The sequence below is a fragment of the Epinephelus lanceolatus genome, chromosome 22 (genome assembly GCF_041903045.1).
Source record: "Epinephelus lanceolatus isolate andai-2023 chromosome 22, ASM4190304v1, whole genome shotgun sequence".
Lineage (NCBI taxonomy): Eukaryota > Metazoa > Chordata > Actinopteri > Perciformes > Serranidae > Epinephelus > Epinephelus lanceolatus.
Genome location: NC_135755.1, coordinates 7960951 through 7986086, shown reverse-complemented (window position 1 = coordinate 7986086; position 25136 = coordinate 7960951). Strand labels below are relative to the sequence as shown.

At 39.9% G+C, this 25136-nt stretch overlaps 2 protein-coding genes across 2 annotated transcripts; both read left to right on the top strand.

The window, feature by feature from the left end:
* The first annotated feature begins 5276 nt into the window (after nt 1–5276).
* Nucleotides 5277–15109, top strand: LOC144459764 (uncharacterized). The gene is made up of 2 exons (XM_078164374.1): nt 5277–5738; nt 10884–15109. The coding sequence occupies exon 2, from the start codon at nt 10886–10888 to the stop codon at nt 11756–11758; it is 873 nt and encodes a 290-aa protein (XP_078020500.1). The 5' UTR covers nt 5277–5738; nt 10884–10885; the 3' UTR covers nt 11759–15109.
* Nucleotides 11240–20887, top strand: LOC144459765 (uncharacterized). The gene is made up of 2 exons (XM_078164375.1): nt 11240–11355; nt 18645–20887. Exon 2 carries the CDS (start codon nt 18647–18649, stop codon nt 19505–19507), a length of 861 nt encoding a protein of 286 aa, XP_078020501.1. The 5' UTR covers nt 11240–11355; nt 18645–18646; the 3' UTR covers nt 19508–20887.
* The last annotated feature ends 4249 nt before the right edge of the window (nt 20888–25136 follow it).

Here is a 25136-nt window from a genome sequence, read left to right as displayed (position 1 = left end):
CCTCATCATGTTGTGGCAGAGCATGTCTGGTTATTTTTTTGTATTCTGTCACATCCATGACTTTGACCAATAGGAGCACAGAGCACTCCTCTATGCACCACTTTACACATGGTGAAGCAAAAGCAAAAGATGTTGCTGAGTGAGATCACACAAAGACAAAATGGCCACTTGAGTCAACAGGGCCTGCAGGTAAAAATGGCTGATCAGAGTACGACAAGAACATGACCAAAAACATGCTCAGTATGGGACAAGAGACCAATGGAAACTTGTGAAGTTCACTGAGTTCCCTGTCTGTGTATAAGTGTGTTGAAAGCCAAATTATATTAGTATATGTGTGTGATCTATGTTGTGTAAATGTGCCGGGTTAGTGAAAAGGATGTTGCAGTCTTTGTTGTGCTGTATTCTGAGGAACTGGTCACTCTTTATCCCTGCAGAGTAAGCATTCGGTGCTGACGTCGCTGACATAATATGAAACATGGCTGTGCACATGTGCATGTATGAATTTCAAGTTCAGCTTACCCCTTGGGAAAATTGGTACAGGGCAAAAGCAGGGGGTTGCTGACACTGAAAAAAAACAAGAGGAGGGAAAGTGGTCACCTTTTTGTTCTTCCAAAATAAAATCCTCTGTTGTCTTGCAATGAAAAATACAACTGGTTGTTTTTAATGTTTAATGGAGTACTTGAACATTGTGAAGTGAATCTTACACTACCATAGCCAAATGGTGAGATCAGAAAAATCTGGTCTTTTTGTTCCCTGTCTAAAAGAGGTAATAAGGCTCCTTCAGTGTATAAAACAGGGATCTCTTAACAGCAAGCCAAAGCATTGTAGAGAGAGACCGGTTTGTAGTTGCTGACCAATTCAATTGACAATTTGACATCATAGGTCTCACACCAAACTCAACCTGTGGCAGTTGAAGAACCAGGTCAGTGGCCAGGATTTCACACATAGGTGTGAAACATGGAGGACCCTGGGACGCTGAGTTCAACAGCTCTCCTGTGTTTGTAGAACAAAAGAGAATGAGGGCTCAACAACCATTTTGAGTAGCCTGAGGCCCTTTAACAGAATGGGGAAACTACATATAGACATTTGGTATTTGTATGTGTTTCTGTGCAGGAATGAAAGTGCAGTGTTCATTCATGTGTGTGATGTATGACCAGAGGAATGTGCAGATATGAAAAATAGAAAAAGAAAAAGTGTTGTGCGTTTGAATTCATCACATTTGCATGTGACAAAAAGCCTTGATAAATCTGGTGCTCTGTGTCTTGCACAAGGATATTTTTTGAATACACACTCAGTTGTAGATATTAGCCGTGTTTCCCAGATCGCTCTTAGCGCTAAGAGCTTCTTAAGAACGCTCTTAAGCCTCTTGTGAAAGAAAAGCGCATTTCCCAGATCACTCTTAGCTTAAGAAGATCTTTTACTAAGAAGTTGTAAGATCGTGCTGACCCACTTTTAACAGTCTTCTTAGCGACCAAACGCTCACAGATCCAGCCGCGTCAGGCAAATTAATATTACACTAAGCAAGAAGATGTTAAAACAGTGCACACCGTTGTATATATTGATCTATTTTATACTTCAGATTTATATTTAGAATTATTTGGTGACAGAAAAGAACAAATTTCATTCTGTAGAGAAATGCGTGTCCTTACTGTGCATATGACAATAAACACTTTGAATCTTGAATCTATATGTTTTATGACGACACTATGTGCTTTTAAAGCTGTGGCACCTGAGGACCTCAGGTTTGGACTGAGTGAGGACATTTCTGGAACATGTGGACATTTTGTCATGTTCTAAGTTTTTAAAGGTCAGATTACTGAAGAGTTAGAGAAAAGGTTGAGGTCATACATGCAGGTGTGATTATTAGTATTAAGTCAAGGAGGGTCAATCAAGCATTTGCCCTGTGGACTTGTTGTTTTTCAATTCAGCTTTATTTAAAGTGTAAAATCACCATAAACATGGTCTCGAAACACTTTACAGTTCACGTAGACAAAATACATTAGAAAATACAATTTACAAATAAAAATAAATACAATTTACAAATAAGCACAATTATTTACAAAAACAATTACAAAATACAATAAAAAAGTGCTATCAAGTTGTGCCATATGCTTGGGAAAATAAATAGGTTTTTAGTCTTGATTTAAAGATATCAACGGATTCAGCATCCCTTACTGGTTGGGGGAGCCGGTTCCAGAGAAGTGGGGCACGGTGGGAAAATGCTCTACCACCTACTGATTTTTTGTGAACTTTGGGGACTGTGAGGTGGTTACCATTTTGTGAGCGGAGAGCACGTGTTGGAACGTATGGAGTGATTAGTTCAGATAAGTATGAGGGTGCTAGGCCATGTAGAGATTTGTAGGTGAGTAAAAGCAGCTTGAAGTCTGATCTGGACTGGATCGGGAGCCAGTGGAGAGTGATTAAAGCTGGGGTTATGTGATCATATTTCCTGGTTTTGGTTAGTATCCTGGCTGCTGCATTTTGAACAAGTTGTAATTTGTTTGTGCTGCGCTGCAGTAGGCCAGAGAGGAGGATATTGCAGTAATCTAGTCTAGATGAAACAAAGGCGTGAACTAGGATTTCTGCATCTGAGGTATTTAGGAGGGGATGGATCTTTGAGATGTTGCGTAGATGGAAAAATGCTATCTGAGTGATTTCCTTGATGTGAGCATCGAAAGACAGAGATGAATCAAAAGTCACACAAAGGTTTTTAACTGTTGATTTTGGGGTGACAACACAGTTGTCGATGTTTAGACTAAGGTCAGTGAGGAGTGGTAGTTGGGTGCTCGGGCCTATGATTAGTAGTTCAGTTTTGTTGGCATTCAGTCGTAAAAAAATTTGTGACATCCAGTGAGTAACAGCAGCTAAGCAGGATTCAAGATTTGTAAGTTGGGATTGATTGTCGGGTGTAAGTGGAATGTAAATTTGCGTGTCATCAGCATAACAATGGTAGTTAATGCCAAATCTACGAAATATGTCACCAAGGGGCAGTAAGTATGTACAAAAGAGTAAGGGACCCAAGACAGATCCCTGTGGTACGCCAAACTGCACTAAGGAGGATATGGATGTAGTGTTTTTATATGAGACACAGTGCTTTCTGTCACTCAGATATGATTGTAACCAGGAAAGTGCAGTACCATGGATGCCTACGTGATTGGACAGACGATCTAGCAGAATGTTATGATCGACCGTATCAAAAGCTGCACTTAAATCCAGGAGAATGAGAAGTGAAGAAGAATTGGAGTCAGATGCAAGGAGAAGGTCATTGGTTATTTTGGTGAGGGCAGTCTCAGTGCTATGTAGTGATTTGAAACCAGATTGAAAAGGATCGAGGAGGCTGTTGCGTGAAAGGTGGTCAGTAAGTTGACTGAAGACTAATTTTTCAAGGACCTTTGAGATGAAAGGGAGATTTGAGATTGGTCTGAAGTTGTTGAGAACGTCAGGATCAAGAGTAGGTTTCTTGAGTAGTGGTTTGATTACAGCTGATTTGAAAGAAGTGGGGACAATGCCAGATGAGAGGGACCTGATAATAATGTTGAGTAGCGGGGTGCCTAGAATCGGAAGGAGTTCTTTAATTAGTTTTGCCGGGAGAGGGTCAAATAAACAGGTTGTAGGTTTAGATGAGAGCAGTAATTTAGAAAACGCATCTAGAGAGATGGTCTGAAAGTGCGAGAGTGTCATAGTCTCATCTAAGATTCTTAAAGCCGGGCTAGGGGATGGGTTTACACACTTATTAAGTAGATGGCTGCTAATTTCATCTCTAATACAGGAGATTTTGCCATTAAAGAAATCAAGAAAATCATCAGCTGTAAATGGAGAGTTAGTATCAGAAGAGGGTTGGCGAGTAAGGTTTGCAACAGTGTTGAACAGGAATTTTGGGTTATTTTTATTTGTGTTAATAAGAGTTGACAGATAAGAGGCTCTAGCAGCAGAGAGCATACGTTTGTAATCCTGAAGGCTGTCACTCCAAGCTAGTCGGAAAACCTCAAGCTTAGATGAGCGCCATTTACGTTCTAGCTTTCTGCATACGCGTTTTTGTGTACGCGTGGTGTCAGTGAACCAGGACGAGTGTTTTTTGGAGCGATGTGTTTTTGTGCGCAGGGGTGCAATGGAATCAAGTGTGGCACTTAAGATTGAACTGAAATCATTTATGAGGTCATCAAGAGATACAGATTGCTCTGGCAGAGTAGCAAGAGAGTGCGGGAGCAGGCCAGCAAGTTTGGAAATGGTGGAGTCATCAATACGGCGGCTGCTAAAAGTATCAGTATGGTTTGACCGCCGGTGGGGCAGGTCGGCTCTAAATTTAATAAGGCAATGATCAGAAAGTGTGGGAGGATATGACAAAACTGACAGGTCAGAGATGTTAATACCATGGGTGAGTACAAGGTCTAGTGTGTTACCATTGGAGTGCGTTTGTTCATGGACCAGCTGAGCAAAACCAAAAGTGTCAGTTAGGGAAGTAAAGGCTTTGGTGAGTGGATCGGTTTTACAGTTAACGCGTATGTTAAAGTCGCCAAAAATTATGATGTTATCTGCGTGGGTTACGAGGTCAGAAAGAAAATCAGAAAACTCAACCAGAAATGTAGAATAAGGTCCCGGTGGACGATATAACATGACTGAGTAGAATGAACCAAGGCCAGCTGTAGCAGAGGTGAGAATTTCACAGGATGACAATTTATGTCTATGATCATGTGAGAGACCTAAATTTGAGTTGAAAATTAGGCCAACACCCCCACCAGATTTCGATGATCTGGCAATATGTAAATTGGAATAATTGGGGGGAGAGGCTTCACCAAGGGGAAGAAATTCATTTGGTTTCAGCCAGGTTTCACATAATCCCATTATGTCCATGCCATGGTCAACAATCATGTCATTAATAAGAAGAGCCTTGTTATTGATTGATCTAGTATTGATGAAACCAAAACGAATGTGCATGTGGTCAGGAGAAAACGTGTTGAGAGTAGAAGAGTGAGTGGTGGAGTTGCCAGAAATAATTAATAGATTGTCCTTTGTAACCCCTCTAGGTCTGTCAGTGTGGCGAGGAAGACGAGCAGTAGAGTTATTAATATGGACAGGAATAGGAATGGGCAGTTGAGGTGCAATAAGCCCGTCAGGCCATGGGGGGGAGCCAGAGGTGTGAATTTTGCAGCTATACCGTACTGCACAGTGGTGCTCGTCAGGCGCAGTTAGTCCTCCACGCCGCCAGAGGTCGATACGGGAGGCAGTATTCGCAGAACTCGCAGAGGGTTTTGTGGAAGAAGAAGGAGGAGCGAGCACTGTGGAGGGGGTGTGGCATGTAAACAGTCAAGCGTGTGCGTGAGCCATAGCGTGTAGGCCTACAGTGTACTGTATGTTTGCTGCGAGCATGCGGCTACCTAATTTACTCGGGTGCAGACCGTCATGTCTATAGAAAGAGGGGCGATTCCAGAATAAGTTGAAATTGTCAACAAAGTGAAAACCAAGGGTACTGCAAGCAGACAGGAGCCAGGAATGGAGGGAGAGGAGTCTAGAGAACCGCTGTACGCCGAGGCCGAGTGTGGGAAGAGGGCCACTAATGAAGATTGACTTTCTCGATGTAAACATGACAGCAGCTGCTGATGAATGACTTGTGGCCAACTATGGAAACCATACAGAGAAAAACAATAGGTGGGGCTGTGATTTACAGTCAGTACAGTAAATCTGCAACAGACACTCAGACAGAGGAGTCCACAGAGGGGGAAGATCAGAAACAAATACAGGTAAGGTTGGTGTTCTCATCACTTTTTAATGTTATCAACTTTTTAAGTCCACATTAGTGTGGACACAGGCAGCTCATGTCGAGAAAGACTTGCTTTATGGAAAATGCAGGATCCAGCAATTATAAACATTGACTTTGACCAGAAACAAAAATCAGGATTTCTCGGGTTCTGCTTCACAGATTTTGATAATTGTTTTTAAAATCTTTCTATCACCAAAGTACCCTTTAATTCCACAATGTTTTTTTGAAGGTTAATAGATCAAAGCTTTACACTTAAAGCAGTTTCAACTGAATTTCGAAGCTACTTAGTGGAAACACAACAGCGTAAACACAAATGACCACCTTATAAAGTTAATATAGTGAACATGTTAGCAAACAGTTCCCTTGCATTTGTTTTAAGTTTTTCTTTTCTGTCCACTTGAAGCATTTAACTTGAGTATTCACTCTCTTTTTTTGTCTCTGGTAAACACAAAATACATGGATCTTTAGCTGCCAAATGTTCCACTGCGTTCACCAGCTGGTCTCTAACACTCTCTGTTGTTTAGTGCTGAACAGGTAGTGTACGGTGGGTTCATCTGAGCTCTTTGCCACTTCTAGGAAAATGGTGGATGAGAGTTAGGAGAATGAACCAAGTCAGTGAAACTGTAAAACCAGAGAAATGAGCTGACAGATGATAAAATTCTCTCTAGAGCTGATGGGAAACAGTAGTGTCCAGTAGTTCAGTAGACCGAACAACCAAAAATTGAATTCGGAAAACTTAAACTTGCAAGAAAAGGGGAGGAATCCCTCCTCCAGGATTGATGTCATGAAAAATTTGTATTGTACCTGAGCCTGAGAGGAGAGAGAGGGATCAGAATCAGAAATATCAGCACTGGGTGTGTGTGGCTGTTTTGTGTTGGAGTGACAATTTGCATAACTTTAAAATGCTTCTTAGTTGTGGCTTTCTGCTTCCTGATTTTGTCCTTGATCATCGTGTCCTTCTGCATCCTTCCTGTTCTCTGCGTTCTGAATCATCCAGGGCCAGGGGAATAGGGTGGGGACAGGGAAAGAGTTGACCAATCAAAGCGGAGAGCTTTCTACACCATTTTGGCCATACTGGGAGTGCTGCTCCTGAGGTCCTCTGCTAATCTGGCTTGGGCTTCTCTTCATATGTTGAGGCAAAGTAGTGAGTGTGCAACAACAGCAGCTACAGACTGGTTCAATCTCCCCAGCAGTCTGGTGTTACCTCTGCTGTTTCTACACAGAGCAGGAACATTAGCGTGTTGTAAGAACAACTCCTAATGAGGTTAAGGATTAGATTTGCATTAAAAGAAATCACTTCTGACAGAAGCAAACAGCTGTCTATTTAAAGATCTGCTAGTTTGCTCACCATCCTACTCCTGAGAAAAATATATGATGTGATTTTGTTTTTGTCCTTCTGATTATTAAACATGTTATTTTTCCTTCATGAAGTAAAGATGCTGTATATCATGGGCATCAGTTTCCTGTTAAACCACATACATAGTTATGATACATCTACTTTGCTCAATAATCATGATTAAACCACTATGAAATGTGGTTTGAATTGTTGTAGGAGAAACAAGAATACTGAAATGAATATAGCATGGATTATGTCATATGTTACACTGCAAGACAGGCTTATATTTCCAAGTGTGCAGTTCTGTGTATAGAAGTTACAATGTGGTTGCATTTCCTGTGAGTGGTGCCAAAGAAGCATTTGTTTATATGTATGTGCTCATTGTTTATGCACTTGAAAGCCATGTGCTGAAACGCGTTCGTTTTTGACACTGCTGTGCGTCATTAAAAGACTGATATATATGATATTTGTGAGTGCTGACATTTTGATCTATTCAACTGTGTTTTTGTCTTTTCATGTATTTTCCACAGAGGAAAAAAAAAATATTTTCAAAGTACCCATGTACGTGTGGCAGCCCAGTCACCAGATTTTTTTTTTGTAAATTTCTGCAAACCAGGAATGAGTTAAATTTTTAAGTTAAATACATATGTAACATTACATATACATATAAATGCTTTGAAAGGGACATGGTACATGGGCTATCATTTTCATCAGGCGGTGGAGGGATAAGGTGGATGGCCTGACACCTCGGTATAATGCTTGTCAAGCTTCCAAACACTGTTCAAGACCAACAAATAACAACAAGACTTGTGAATTAGCGACCCATTGCTGTTTTTTATATTGAGCTACATTAGGGTCAAAAGTTTTGTACTTGAAAAAATAAAATTTGAAACTGAAAATTCATGTGTTGATCTTGAATTTTGAAAAATACAACAATGTTTTCAAAATAAAAATAAGTGTATGAAAAGTTTTTTCAGGTTAAATATAATTTTGATTCACTTTGGTAATTCTTTTGTATGAATAATTTATTTTCACATATTTGAAGTTTATATATTCTAACTGCCGATCATATACTAAACTGTCATTCCATATATTCAAACTTCCATTCCATTTATTCCAATTGTGATTACATATATTCAAGTTTTTATTCCATTTATTTTTAAATTTCAATCCATATATTCAAACTTTCATAACATATACAGTACAGGCCAAAAGTTTGGACACACCTTCTCATTCAATGCGTTTTCTTTATTTTCATGACTATTTACATTGTAGATTCTCACTGAAGGCATCAAAACTATGAATGAACACATGTGGAGTTATGTACTTAACAAAAAAAGGTGAAATAACTGAAAACATGTTTTATATTCTAGTTTCTTCAAAATAGCCACCCTTTGCTCTGATTACTGCTTTGCACACTCTTGGCATTCTCTCCATGAGCTTCAAGAGGTAGTCACCTGAAATGGTTTTCCAACAGCCTTGAAGGAGTTCCCAGAGGTGTTTAGCACTTGTTGGCCCCTTTGCCTTCACTCTGCGGTCCAGCTCACCCCAAACCATCTCGATTGGGTTCAGGTCCGGTGACTGTGGAGGCCAGGTCATCTGCCGCAGCACTCCATCACTCTCCTTCTTGGTCAAATAGCCCTTACACAGCCTGGAGGTGTGTTTGGGGTCATTGTCCTGTTGAAAAATAAATGATCGTCCAACTAAACGCAAACCGGATGGGATGGCATGTCGCTGCAGGATGCTGTGGTAGCCATGCTGGTTCAGTGTGCCTTCAATTTTGAATAAATCCCCAACAGTGTCACCAGCAAAACACCCCCACACCATCACACCTCCTCCTCCATGCTTCACAGTGGGAACCAGGCATGTGGAATCCATCCGTTCACCTTTTCTGTGTCTCACAAAGACACGGCGGTTGGAACCAAAGATCTCAAATTTGGACTCATCAGACCAAAGCACAGATTTCCACTGGTCTAATGTCCATTCCTTGTGTTTCTTGGCCCAAACAAATCTCTTCTGCTTGTTGCCTCTCCTTAGCAGTGGTTTCCTAGCAGCTATTTGACCATGAAGGCCTGATTAGCGCAGTCTCCTCTTAACAGTTGTTCTAGAGATGGGTCTGCTGCTAGAACTCTGTGTGGCATTCATCTGGTCTCTGATCTGAGCTGCTGTTAACTTGCCATTTCTGAGGCTGGTGACTCGGATGAACTTATCCTCAGAAGCAGAGGTGACTCTTGGTCTTCCTTTCCTGGGTCGGTCCTCATGTGTGCCAGTTTCGTTGTAGCGCTTGATGGTTTTTGCGACTCCACTTGGGGACACATTTAAAGTTTTTGCAATTTTCCGGACTGACTGACCTTCATTTCTTAAAGTAATGATGGCCACTCGTTTTTCTTTAGTTAGCTGATTGGTTCTTGCCATAATATGAATTTTAACAGTTGTCCAATAGGGCTGTCGGCTGTGTATTAACCTGACTTCTGCACAACACAACTGATGGTCCCAACCCCATTGATAAAGCAAGAAATTCCACTAAATAACCCTGATAAGGCACACCTGTGAAGTGGAAACCATTTCAGGTGACTACCTCTTGAAGCTCATGGAGAGAATGCCAAGAGTGTGCAAAGCAGTAATGAGAGCAAAGGGTGGCTATTTTGAAGAAACTAGAATATAAAACATGTTTTCAGTTATTTCACCTTTTTTTGTTAAGTACATAACTCCACATGTGTTCATTCATAGTTTTGATGCCTTCAGTGAGAATCTACAATGTAAATAGTCATGAAAATAAAGAAAACGCATTGAATGAGAAGGTGTGTCCAAACTTTTGGCCTGTACTGTATATATTCAAGTTTCATTCCATATATTCCATATATTTGAATCTGACACAGCTGACCAGCGCCAATTGTACATGATACCACAGGGTAATCCACTGAAATAAATTCACTTCAAAACAAATGAGTGATGCTTTGACCTGCATTTAAAACCTTTAATATTTTATGTAAATCAGGTTATTTAAAAGAAATCTCATTATTTGGCAGTGGATACATGGGAAAGTGTAAATTCTTATTCTTCTCTGCCTATTTTTGTAATTTCTTCAATAACAGGCTGTGATCTACAGTGTCAAATGCTTTTTTTTAGATCTAAAAATACCCCAACTGCATATTCTTTCTTTTCCACTGCCTTTGTAATTTCCTCTACAAATTCCAATACTGCATAAGAAGTTGTCCTATTGGCTCTGAACCCATACTGCTGTTCACACAATACACCATGTTTACACTCCTTTCAGGGATGGACCTAAGGCCCTCCCTCCCTTCCTTTGCTTTTCCTGAACCCCCCCCCCCCAAAACGCATTTCTTTTGCAAACAACACTACATTTCTTTTGCGCTCAATGCCATGTTTCTTTTGTGAACAGCGTCACAATTTTTTGTGCACAATGCCACATTTGTTGTGCAAACAACACCATGTGTCTTTTGCCAACAACACTACACTTCTTTTGTGCAAAATGACATGACATGTTTTGGGAACAATGCCACATTTCTTTTTCACATAATATAAGATTTCTTTAACGTGTCAATGAGCGACTTTAGAACAAAGAGCCTTTCCTGATTCCTCCTCTCTTCAGCTTCCTCTTTACTCCTCTCTTCTTCAGACAAATGGTCCATGTGGTGGTTTCATGTGGTCCCGGCCTCGAATGAACTAATCAAAACATATTTTTAAAAACTTTGAGAGCATCACAGGAAACAGGCAAAAGATGTCATTTATTTACTGTCTCCATTTGACTGTCTTTTTCTCTTCCAGATATGGCAGTAAACTCTTCTTCCATCAACTCCCTTCATAGCATTTTATCTTTGGACATTTACTGCTACATCACCAGACCAAGCTCCCTAATCTTTGCCACATACTTCTTCATCCATATCCTCCTCATCCTCTCTCTCTGCATCTTCGTACTCTACCTGGGTCTCCAACGATGGCGGCGACAGCGCTCCACCTCCACAGCAGCAAAGACAAGCCACTCAGACATCTTCACCTACCACATGGTCACCATGGAGCTGATTGGTGTCACAGGGAGCATTCTCTGCTGCTGTGGTATCATTTTGGATGATGCTTATATATTGTACGTGGGTTTTATTCCTTGGGCCTTCACCTGGTATGGAGAGACGTTCTTCCACATCCTGACCTGTGTGGATCGCTACCTGGCTGTCGTTCATCCCTTCACCTACCTGAGCCTGAAAGGAGAGAGAGGGATCAGAATCAGAAACATCAGCACAGGGTGTGTTTGGCTGCTTTGCTGTGGAGCAACAAGTCTAATTAATGAAAACAGCTCCTTAATTGGGGATTTCTGCCTCTTGATTTTCTCTATGATCATCGTGTCCTTCTGCAGCTTCTCTGTTCTGTACGTTCTGAAGCGTCCAGGGCCAGGGGAACAGGGCGGGGACAGGGAAAGAGTTGACCAATCAAAGCGGAGAGCTTTCTACACCATCTTGGCCATACTGGGAGTGCTGCTGTTGAAGTGTTTATCAAATCTGATTTGGACTGTTTTTCACATGTTCATGGAAATTGAGTGTGTGATAACAGCAGTTGAGCTCTGGCTTAATCTCCCCAGCAGTCTGGTGTTACCTCTGCTGTTTCTACACCGAGCAGGAACATTAGCTTGTTGTAAGAACAACACCTGATGAGGTGAATGATTAGATTTGTATAATTTGTCAGTTGTCAGTTTGGGACCCTGTGTCCTCAAATGAGGACATCACATTTTGGGTTTACTTGACCTTGTGTTTCATTCTACTTAACTCACACCTGTTGTCCTCGTTCATGGACACCTTTTTGTGCCATCTAGTGGTAGTAACAGCACAATACACTAATCCATGTAAAAACAAGATGGCAGTCATCTCTGCCAAGTCAGTCTGCAGCCGATCTCAACACAAAAGTGGACAAGGTCCAAAACCTGCTCACATGTTGCTGTTGGAACTGGTTTATTTATGATGAATAATGTTTCTAGTTTGACATGACAACAAATTTGACCAATTTAGGAACAGTAACATGCTAAGACACATTAGGAAGGAAAAAATTTCTTGTCGTCTGGTTTGAGGACATTTGTACTTAATCATCATTGACAATTGTTAGTTTTTTATACTTCATGTCTTACTGACCCCAAATAGCTAGGAGAAATTAAAAATGCTAAAACAAAATTCAGGTCTCAGGAGGTTAAAGATCCACTGGTTTGCTTTCTTCCTACTCCTGAGAAAAATGTGTGGTGTGTTTATGTTATGACCATAGTCCCAAACCTCACCTATGGTCATGAGCTCTGGGTAGTGACTGAAAGAATGAGGTCTCGGATACAAGAGGCCGAAATGAGTTTATTCTGTGGGGTGGCTGGGCTCAGCCTTAGAGATAGGGTGAGGAGCTCAGACATCCGGAGGGAGCTCGGAGTAGAGCCGCTGCTCCTTCACATTGCAACAGGTTAGTTAAGGTGGTTTGGGCATGTGATCAGGATGCCTCCTGGGCACCTCCTATGAGAGGTGTTCCAGGTACGTCCCACTGGTAGGAGGCCCCGGGGCAGACCCAGAACATGCTGGGGGGATTATATATCTCATCTGGCCTGGGAACACACTGGGGTTGCATGCAAATTGGCACACACACACACACACACACACACAGATACATTAATTCACCAGGTTGTTAATTTTCTTGACATTGCTCAGGATTGCTGAGACTGAATTTCCTGCTGAATTGCTCCAATTCTCACACTTCTTGCAGCAACATCTGTATGGTTTAAATGCATCAAAGACACAAACGTGCCTTGATGGTGTCAGATTTTATTCAGTATCCTCAAGATCCATTCCATATTTCATTCCATGTCATTCCATATATTTATGCTTTCATTCCATATCTTCAAACTTCTTATGTACTGAAGTTTAATTCAATATAGTCAAGGTACATTTCATATATTGAAACATTTATTCCACATATTCAAACTTCCATTCCATGTATAATTATATTTTCAAATTTCATTCCATGTCTTAAACCTTCATGGCATGTATTTGAAGTATTTAGACTTTCATTACATATATTCTAACTTTATATGATATATCCCAGCTCTCATTTCATATATTGAGGTTCTTTTCATATATTCCAACTTATATTCTATATTTAATTATATTTTCAAATTTCATTTTATGTCTTTAAATTTCATGGCATGTATTTAAATTATTTAGACTGTCATTCTATTTGTTCCAATTTCATTCCATATATCCTGACTTTATTTTATCATTTTATAAACTGAGGTTCATTCCATATATTCCAACTTTCATCCTGTGTATTCTGAATTTAATTCCGTCTAATTAATTTCATTCCATACATTCAACATTTCATTCCATGTATTCAAAGTTCATTCCATATATTCAAACGTTCATTCCAGTGTAATTGTATTTTCAAATTTCATTCCATGTCGTTAATTTCTGTGACATTTAAAGTATTTAGACTTTTATTCCATTTCATTCCATTTGTTCAAATTTCATTCCATGTCTTTAATTTCCATGACATTTAAAGTATTTAGACTTTTATTCCATTTCATTCCATTTGTTTAAATTTCATTTCATATATTCCAACTTTAATTGATATATTCGAAATTTCAGCTTATATATTCAGGTTCATTCCATATATTCCAACTTTCATTCAGTAAATTCTAGAATAAAGGAAATCACTTCGCACATCTATTAAAACAAGACAGGTGCGCTGAAGAGAGAAGACCAAAAAATTGCAAAAGGACTCCTGCACACTGTCTAACTTGCAATATAAAATTTATTTGTGACGTTTCGGTACTAGACCTTTGTTTGCCTGATGAAGGTCTAGTACCGAAACGTCACACATAAATTTTATATTGCAAGTTAGACAGTGTGCGGGAGTCCTTTTGCAATTCAGTATATTCTGAATTTCATTCCTTGTGATTCGTTTCATTCCATATATTCAAATTTTCATTCCATATATTCAAACTTTCAGTCTATATGTAGTTATATTCAAAATTTAATTCCATGTCTTTAGCTTTTATTGCATGTATTTAAAGTATTTAGATTTTCATTCCATTACATTCCATATATTCCAGCTTTCATTCTGTGTATTCTGACCTTCATTACTTGTGATTTGTTTCATCCATTATATTCAATATTTTATTCCATATATTGTGACCGTCATTCCATTAAACACAAACTTCAAATTACACATATAATAATTTTCTGAATGGTATGCAATAATATACATATATTCATTCTTGTGGAGAGATTTAACTCACAGTACTGTACAATACAGGAAACAAAAAGATATGATTAAAATAACGCAACTATGCAAAACAGTCAGACTCCATCTAATGAACTGATAAAAGAAACCATTGTTGGATTGATGTTATGGTATTAATCGTATAGGCATAAAGGATTGTTTGCATTGTCACACTGTGCAGACTTTGTGTTGAGGACACTGGGTGTCTAGAGGTATAAAGTAAGATGGGCACCATGCAGATGTTTCTTCAGCTATGATAAGCATGGGGGAGAAAAGGTCTTCACAGAGGGTTACACACACTGACTACCCCACATCATGGTGTGATTATCAAAGAAGTTTCAAAGAAGTATTATCCAAGAAATTTGGTACCACTAAAAGCTCAGTAAAATGTAAGGGGATTTTAAGTTTTTGGTATGACTGTGTCCATGATTACATGCTGTGTCCATGATCTTCTCTGATGTCACATTTGTGTTGTAATAAACATATATTCAAGTAAAGACAACTGAGGTTCATCGAGTTTGTTACTTTATTCATCTAAATGAATTGATCAGAAGTACCAGTTTTCCACATCACGCATGTTGTTAAAAAATCTGGAAGTGATACCACTGCCTGTTCCACTGTTAGAATTATTACTTTACAAAAATGGGGTACATTTTATAGCTGGACACAAATGAAGCTCTAGTTCTGTCGGAAAGACAATACTTTTCATGCTGTCTCTTTTCAGTAATGGTAGTTACCTTTTGATGTGGATAGACTCAGAGATCTTTTCTTTTCAATCGACGTACGATTCATTTGCATGAACTACTTGTATTTGGTCTGAAAAGACTTTAAGAACTATGATTGTTCCTTGTTCTGTCTGTGTGGACACAATAAAAAGAAGGTTCTTTAAACTCTACATAAAGTTCATCCAGTCCAAAACAACACATTAATTCCTTTGCAGACAATACAGCCTGCATAGATTTGCCTTTGGCGTTAAATGGATATTACTTTAATGCTGTCAGGGTGTCACACGGAGGCACCAATTATGTTAGAAACAACAATATTAGGCCTCACCAAGGGGACACCATTAATGTTGTAAATTGGCTATCGGAAATAATTAATAATTATTAATAATAATTATTTTAAATAATCTGACTTAATTAACATTAAATCACCTTGTGGGGTATCATTCCCATGATATAGCCAGTTAAAGATATCAGTCTCAAAAGTTCACTAAACTATCAATCTAGAATTTTGATTAATAATTAAATTAATGACAATAACCAAATTTAACAGTAAAGCCTGAAGGATTTCGGCAGAGGTTGACTATTCATTCACCCTTGTGCAACATTAAAAACACAGCAGGTATAATTCCAAATAATTACATTTATTCATAAAGTAGCAAAGCAAAACCAAACACACAAACTCTAACTAACAATCTATATACAACCTTGGTGTGTGTGTGTGTATGTGTGTGTGTGTGTGTGTGTGTGAAATTTGAGTCATCAAAAGTTGAATGAATGAAAAGAGTCAGCAGGGGGTGCTAAACTTAAAAGAAACTAATATTATATGACACATGTCACATATTGTGTCACAGGGGATGAATACCAACACTGCGTCTTTGATGCCTCATCATGTTGTGACAGAGCATGTCTGATTATTTTTTGCCTTCCACTATGTATTCTGTCACATCCATGACTTTGACCAATAGGAGCACAGAGCACTCCTCTATGCACCACTTTGCACATGGTGAAGCAAAAGCAAAAGATGTTGCTGAGTGAGAACACACAAAGACAAAATGGCCACTTGAGTCAGCACGGCCTGCAGGTAAAAATGGCTGATCAGAGTACTACATGAAGATGGCCAAAAACATGCTCAGTATGGGACAAGAGACCAATGGAAATTATGGGGCAAGTTCATTGAGTTCCCTGTCTGAGTAAAATTTTGTTGAAAGCCAAATTACATGAGTATATGTGTGTAATCTATGTTGCATATACGTGCCAGGTTAGTAAAAAGGATGTTAAGTTGCATGCAAGACTGTCCGTGTGAAGTATAACGTACCATCAGCTCAGGTTACTGGGTAGCTGGCGTTTGGCAAAGCTGAATACAAAGAGATCACAACAATAACTCACTGAATAGCATCAAAGCAATACATGTACACTGACATCAGTTAACAGTTTTGCTTAGCTTGTACTGTTCATATGCCGACATGAGCTAAGCCCAGGGTTACGTTACCAGTTCATGAATGGAGATTTAAAGGAGTTGCTTTGGCGTGCAGCTTTTGTTAGCCAGTGACACTGAATTAAAACAAAAAGAGGGAAAGTGGTCACCTTTTTGTTCTTCCAAAAGAAAATCCTCTCTTGTCTTGCAGTGAAAATTCCAACTGGTTGTTTTTACTGTTTACTCGAGTACTTGAAAATTGTGAAGTGAATCTTATGCTACCATAGCCAAAAAAAAGTGCTCTCTTTGTTCTCTGTCCAAAAGAGGTAGTAAAACTCCTTCAGTGTATAAAACAGGGATCTCTTAACAGCAAGCCAAAGCGTTGCAGATAGAGATCGGTTTGAAATGGCTCGCCAATTTAATTGACAATTTGACATCATAGGTCTCACACCAGACTCAACCTGTGGCAGTTGACTCAACAACCATTTTGAGTAGACTGAGGCCCTTTAACAGAATGGGTAAACTACATACAGACATTTGGTATTTGTATGTGTTTCTGTGCAGGAATGAAAGTGCAGTGTTCATTCATGTGTGTGATGTGTGACCAGAGGAATGTGCAGGTGTGTGTTTGACTGCATCACATTTAGGCCTGACAAAAAGCCTTAATAAACCTGGTTGTCTGTGGCTTGCATAAGTTAATCAGTTTTCAATTTGAGGATATTTTTGAATACACACTCAGTTGTAGATATTGTCAGTAGGTGGATTTACAGATTTTCAGTAGAACTTACAAACCTTCCTTTATCATTAACAGGATTCAAATGTCCTGTAAGTAAAACTTGTGCTTATTCAAACAAACAGTGTCATGCAGCCCAGCACACCTGTCTGCCCTGTGGATGTGTGTGTGTGATCTACTTCTGTCTTTGTGAGGACCTCAGGTTTGGACTGAGTGAGGACATTTTTGGAAAGTGTGGACATTTCGTCATGTTCAAAGTTTTCAAAGGTCAGATTACTGTAGAGTTAGAGAAAGGGTTGAGGTCATACATGCAGGTGTGATTATTAGTATTAAGTCAAGGAAGGTCAATCAAGCAGTTGCCGTGTGGACTTGTTGTTTTTTGATGCAAACATGACAGCAGCTGAGCTGTCAACGACGGCTGATGAATGACTTGTGGCCAACTATGGAAACCACACAGAGAAAAACAATAGGTGGGGCTGTGATTTACAGTCAGTACAGTAAATCTGCAACAGACACTCAGACAGAGGAGTCCACAGAGGGGGGAGATCAGAAACAAATACAGGTAATTCATTACTTTTTAATGTTTTCAACTTTTTAAATCCACATTAGTGTGGACACAGGCAGCTCATGTCGAGAAAGACTTGCATTATGGAAAATGCAGGATCCAGCAATTATAAATATTGACTTTGACCAGAAACTAAAAATCAGGATTTCTCCGTTTCTGCTTCACAGATTTTGATAATTGTTTTTAAAATGTTTCTATCACCAAAGTACCCTTTAATTCCACAATGTTTTTTTGAAGGTTAATAGATCAAAGCTTTACACTAAAAGCAGCTTGAATTGAACCTCTAAGCTACTTAGTGGAAACACAACAGCGTAAAAATGAATGACCACCTTATAAAGTTATTACAGTGAACATGTTAGCAAACAGTTCCCTTGCATTTGTTTTAAGTTTTTCTTTTCTGTCCACTTGAAGCATTTAACTTGAGCATTCACTCTTTTTTTTTGGCTCTGGTAAACACAAAATACATGGATCTTTAGCTGCCAAATGTTCCACTGCGTTCACCAGCTGGTCTCTAACACTCTCTGTTGTTTAGTGCTGAACAGGTAGTGTACGGTGGGTTCATCTGAGCTCTTTGCCACTTCTAGGAACATTGTTGATGAGAGTTATGAGAATGAACCAAATCAGTGAAACTGTACATTAACAGACATGACAGACATTAACATTATCTGTAGAGCTGAGAGGAAACAGTAGAGTAGAGTAGTAGAGTTCGGTAGTAGACCGAACAGCTTATAACTGAATTAGGACAAAACTTGCAGGAAGAGGAGGACAAGAGGAATCCCTCCTCCAGGATTGATGGCATGAAAAATATGTATTTAATATGTTTTCTCCACTTGACTGTATTTTTCTCTTCCAGATATGACAGTAAACTCGTCCTTCTCCTCCAATGACTCCCTTCCTGATTGCCGTTTTACCGGACCAGCCTCCTTTCTCTTCATCACACACTACATCACAAACATTCTCCTCCTCCTCCCTCTCTGTATCCTCGTCCTCTACCTGGGTCTCCAACGATGGCAGCAACAGCGCTCCACCTCCACAGCAGCAGCAATGACTCACTCAGACAGCTTCACCTACCACATGGTCACCATGGAGCTGGTTGGTGTCTTAGGGAGCATCTTCAACCTCTGTGGTGTCTTTTTATATCGTTCTGATATATTATTGTTGGGGAAGTATTTCTGGTCCTTCACCTGGTATGGAGAGGCTTTCTTCCACATCCTGACCTGTGTGGAGCGCTACCTGGCTGTCATTCATCCTGTCACCTACCTGACCCTGAGAGGAGAGAGAGGGATCAGAATCAGAAATATCAGCATTGGGTGTGTGTGGCTGCTCTCTGTTGGATCAATAAGTTTTGTAATTATAAAACACTTCATACTTTTGGATTTCTGCTTCTTGATTTTGTCCTTGATCATCGTGTCCTTCTACAGCCTTTCTGTTCTCTGCGTTCTGATTCGTCCAGGGCCAGGGGAACAGGGTGGAGACAGGGAAAGAGTTGACCAATCAAAGCGAAGAGCTTTCTACACCATCTTGGCCATACTGGGAGTGCTGCTCCTGAGGTCCTCTGCTAATCTGGCTTGGGCTTCTCTTCATATGTTGAGGCAAGGTAGTGAGTGTACAACAACAGCAGCTACAGACTGGTTCAATCTCCCCAGCAGTCTGGTGTTACCTCTGCTGTTTCTACACAGAGCAGGAACATTAGCGTGTTGTAAGAACAACTCCTAATGAGGTTAAGGATTAGATTTGTATTAAATGAAATCACTTCTGATGGAAGCAAGCAGTTGTCTATTTAAACAAATGCTGGTTTTGTCACCATCCTACTCCTGAGAAAAATATATGATGTGTTTTTGTTTTTGTCCTTCTGATTATTAAACATGTTATTTTTCCTTCATGAAGTAAAGATGCTGTATATCATGGGCATCAGTTTCCTGTTAAACCACATACATAGTTATGATACATCTACTTTGCTCAATAATCATGATTAAACCACTATGAAATGTGGTTTGAATTGTTGTAGGAGAAACAAGAATACTGGAATAAATATCGTATGGACAATGTCATATGTTACACTGCAAGACAGGCTTATATTTCCAAGTGTGCAGTTCTGTGTATAGAAGTTACAATGTGGTTGCATTTCCTGTGAGTGGCGCCAAAGAAGCATGTTATTGTAATGGGTGTGAATGCTGAGCTTCATTACACTGGTTTTCATCATTCATAACTGGACTGAAAAAAGACTAAATGTGTTCATGATATGTGCGTGCTTATTGTTTATTATTCCTTTTTGGTGTGAATAGCAAAAAATGGGCTTGAATCTTTTAATTGATGTGCGATTCATTTGCTTTACGTATTTGCATTGGGTAGCAAAGGTAGTAAAACAGGGATCTCTTAAACAGCAAGCCAAAACGTTGTAGAGAGAGACCAGTTTGAAGGGCTGTCTGACCGAAATGTTACATTTACAATAACGGGAGTCAATTAACAGTGCGTGGATTATTTTACTAACATATTTTTTTTCTGTTTTTTCTTAGTTCTCATCACACATGTGTCTCATGTTATGTTGAGCTGCAGTGATAGAATCAGATTGTAAAAGTAGCAGCGCCATCACTGCACACTAAAATAATCTTCGGAATTTCAAATATCATGTGTTTAATGTTGTAGGGGAGACCGGAGATGGTTGTAACACTCTCAGTTTGGCCAATTAGAAACGAGCTGTGGTGACATCATCAACATAGTCCATGCCCATTTACAATTGGAGCTCACTGGTGAAGCCGCATGTCTCTGAGTCCAAATTTGTCTGTTCTAGAGCCATAAAACAGTTTTTCAGGTGAGAAACCAAACATTTTCATCACAGTTGTTTTTTGCATAGTGTCCATTGTGTTGTATGTACAATTGTTTCACTTACATAGGTTCAAGTAGTAGTTTCTCTAGTTTAATTTGATGTGTTTCATTAGTGCTAGCTTTGACGCTAAATGCTAAAAACAGTTAGCTCTTTCATGGCTGCTAGGCATGGGGAGGGTTGTAACTCTTCGAAAGTGTTTATTGTAACTGTTAAAATGCTGTTCAAATGTCAACCTCATTGAGGCTACAACACACTCACACACACACACACACACACACACACAGGTTAATACTTTATAATTCTTGATTTTATTTATTTTATGTTATATATTTTTATTTATTTTCTTGTACTTATTTTTGTATTTGTGTTATACATTTCTATTTATTTTAATATTATAATTATTGTATTCTTACAAGTTTAATGTTCCTTCTTTATAATTCATTAAAGTGCTTGAATACATTTAGCCTATTGTGAATCTTTTTTAAGCACAATAATTTCATTGTTACATCCACCCCATCTAGTGTTACAACTCACCCCAGTACTGGGGTACGTTGTAACAATATACCTCTTTGTATCTGACGTTAATTTCCATAATCTGTGATGGTGTAGTAGAGGTCAAAGTGTGTGTTATTTATAGCAGACAAATATGGGTACCACGTATCAAAATGTAAGAGCTCTAACAAAAAAAAAACACTGAGTTACACTTGCTCAAACAAAAAGTGTTACAATCATCCCCGGTCTCCCCTAAATATCTATGTTTGTTATAAGTTCTGTTTTAAAATCAGTGAAAATAAATCCCTGGAATTATTAAATGAATCCTCTGACCTTTAATACCATATAGGCTCCTCTTTTTACCTGTCACTCCGGACTTTCTTTCATAGATACTTTTTCTGCTGTGATCTGATTGGTCAGATTTCGGGCTGTTGATACCCTGAAGTTATGCTGCTTTGGAGCAGGTTAGCTGTTCAGCATAAGTTACCACGGTGATTTATCCCGATAAAAAGAGAACCAGCTTTTTAGTAATGAAAACCCAGAGTTAACCCCAAAGTTAGCTTGCTAACTCCAAATCCTGCTTGGTAGTACGGGCCTCTGGTCCATGGCTGGGATTTCACACATAGGTGTGAAACATGGAGGACCCTGGGATCAGTAGGGGTTCTAGCCTAAATGGCACCCTGGGCGACACCCCCCTATGTTACCTGACATAGTTATTGTTACGGGCAGTGTGTAACCAGGGCCGTCGCAACCGGACAGGCAAACTAGGCAATTGCCTTGGGCCCCGAGCTGGAAGGGGGCCCCCAGAGATGTCTGACATTGGTCCATATCAATGACAATATGATGGAACCCCTATAGATACTGCAACAACGACAACACATTGGAATCCCCCCTAACGGGGCCCCCTACTAGCTGCTGCTTGCGAGTGGCTAAGTAGGGTGACCAGACATCCCGCATTGTGCGGGACTGTACAGCATTTCTGTCTCTTTTCACGCGTCACGCAAATTGAGACCATGTTCTGCATGACTGGTTGCCACCCACGCGAGCATTGTTGGGGTACCGTAGTACTGCGGTACCTCACGGTACCACTACTGTGGGATAAGTTCAAAGTCCAATCACAACACTCACCCTCTTGCGCAAGCAAAACAAATTATTCAGGACCACGCTATGCAAGTACAGATTTCAACCAACAGCAGAAACGAAAGGCGAATCCTGCCAGTTGTGGGTTGAACAGGGGTCACAGACGCTGTATTCCTGTCAAATATGCCACAAGATAAGGCTTACCGGCGACGGGGAAGTCCGGCTCCAGGTCCAATAATTTCCTCTTTGTTGATTTCATGACTGCCCAGTAGTACCTGAACAGCTGAGCCGTGGCAGCACAAAGGTATGTGACGTGTCAGAGGAGAAACGAGCCGTTCACATTTCTCTCTTTGTGGCAGGTTTACGGTCCACAAACCTCACCGCACTTTAGGGACTGTTCTTTACTTGTCAGGGGAGGAGGGTGGCTGGTTGATTCTTATTTCATTTATTTATTTTATTTTGACCCCCCCTATGTTAATCACTTATTGATGCTGTTTTTGAAGTATGAATAAGTCAATAAGTAATTTATTCCATTGAAATATCATTGATGTATTATAGAAAAGTGATTTATCTTTTTATAAATGACAAAAGGCACATCTGCCTCATTTTTGCTGTGGTATCCTGATACTACTCAGAACTATGATACTTTCTCTGTGTGTAACACGCTGCTCACACAGCAGCATAGCACAGCACTTGACACACAGTCAATTGGAGCGAAGCCTGTGTCGCATTCAGGTGCGGTGTGCAGGAATCAATCAATCAATCAATCAATTTTATTTATAAAGCCCAATATCACAAATCACAATTTGCCTCACAGGGCTTTGCAGCATACGACATCCCTCTGTCCTTAGGACCCTCACAGCGGATAAGGAAAAACTCCCCAAGAGAGAGAGAGAGAGAGAGAGAGTGAGAAGGAGAGAAGGTGCTCGGTGTATTATAGGGGGTCCTCCAGCAGACTAGGCCTAAGTCAGCCTAACTAGGGGCTGGTACAGGGCAAGCCTGAGCCAGCCCTAACTATAAGCTTTATCAAAGAGGAAAGTCTTAAGTCTAGTCTTAAATGTGGAGACGGTGTCTGCCTCCCGGACTGTAACAGGAAGATGATTCCACAGGAGAGGAGCCTGATAGCTGAAGGCTCTGGCTCCTGATCTGCTTTTGGAGACTTTAGGGACCACGAGTAACCCTGCGTTCTCAGAGCGCAGTGTTCTGGTGGGATAATAAGGCACTATGAGCTCTCTAAGATATGACGGAGCTTGACCATTTAGAGCTTTATAAGTTAACAGTATGATTTTAAATTCAATTCTGGATTTTACAGGGAGCCAGTGCAGAGAAGCTAAAACAGGAGAAATATGATCTCGTTTCTTAGTTCCTGTTAGTACACGTGCTGCTGCATTCTGAATTAGCTGGAGAGTTTTTAAGGACTTACTAGAGCTACCTGATAATAGAGAGTTACAGCGATCCAGCCTAGAGGTAACAAAAGCGTGGACCAATTTTTCTGCATCTTTTCGGGTCAGGATAGGCCTAATTTTCGCAATATTACGCAGATGAAAAATGCAGTGCGTGAGATTTGTTACATATATGGTATGAAACACAGAAAAAGAAAAAGTGGTGTGTCTTTGAATTCATCACCTTTGCGCATGACTAAATCTGGTGGTCTGTGTCTTGCACAAGTTAATTTTCAGTTTAAGGATATTTTTGAATACACACTCAGTTGTAGATATTGTCAGTAGGTACATTTTCAGATTTTCAATAGAACTTACAAATCTTCCTTTATCATGAACAGGATTCAAATGTCCTGTAAGTAAAACTTGTGCTTATTCAAACAAACAGTGTCATGCAGCCCAGCACACCTGTCTGCCCTGTGGATGTGTGTGATCTACTTCTGTCTTTGTGAGGACCTCAGGTTTGGACTGAGTGAGGACATTTTTGCAAAGTGTGGATATTTTGTCATCTTTGTCATCATCAGCTTTTCAAAGGTCAGTTTACTGTAGAGTTAGAGAAAGGGTTGAGGTCATACATGCAGGTGTGATTATTAGTATTTAGTCAAGGAAGGTCAATCAAGCAGTTGCCGTGTGGACTTGTTGTTTTTCGATGCAAACATGACAGCAGCTGAGCTGTCAACGACGGCTGATGAATGACTTGTGGCCAACTATGGAAACCATACAGAGAAAAACAATACAGGAGCTCATTTTACCAGGATTGAAGGAGCCAATATTATTATAATGAAGACACATTTGAATTGAACTAGTGAGAGAGAAAGAGACAGAGAGGAGGGGCTGTGATTTACAGTCAGTACTGTAAATCTGCAACAGATACTCGGACGGAGGAGTCCACAGAGGGGGGAGATCAGAAACCAATACAAGTAAGGTTGGTGTTTTTATCACTATCAACTTTTTAAATCCACCTTAGTGTGGACGCAGGCAGCTCATGCCCAGACAGACTTGCGTTATGGAAAGCCTATAGGATCCAGCAATTAGAAAGTAAAAATCAGAATTTCTCGGGTTCTGCTTCACAGATTTTGATCACTGTTTTTAAAATCTGTCTATCACTGCAGTACCCCTTTAATTCCACAATGATTCTTTGAAGGCTAATAGATCAAAGTTTTACACTAAAAGCAGTTTCAACTGAATTTCTAAGCTACTTAGTGGAAACACAACAAACACAAAGGCCCACTTTACATGGTGAACATCTCAGCAAACAGTTTCCCAGAATTTATTTTAAGTTTTTTCTTTTTGCCCACTTGATGCTTTTATCTCCAGTGTTCACTCTTCTTTTTGGCTCTGGGTTGGTCCCTACCAATGCCCGGATAAAATACATGTATCTTTAGCTGCCAAATATTCCATTACATTCACCAGCCCTCATATTCACATACCGAACAACTCAAAATTGAATTAGGGAAACTAAACCTTGCAAGAAGAGGAAAACTAGAGGAATCCTACCTCCAGGACT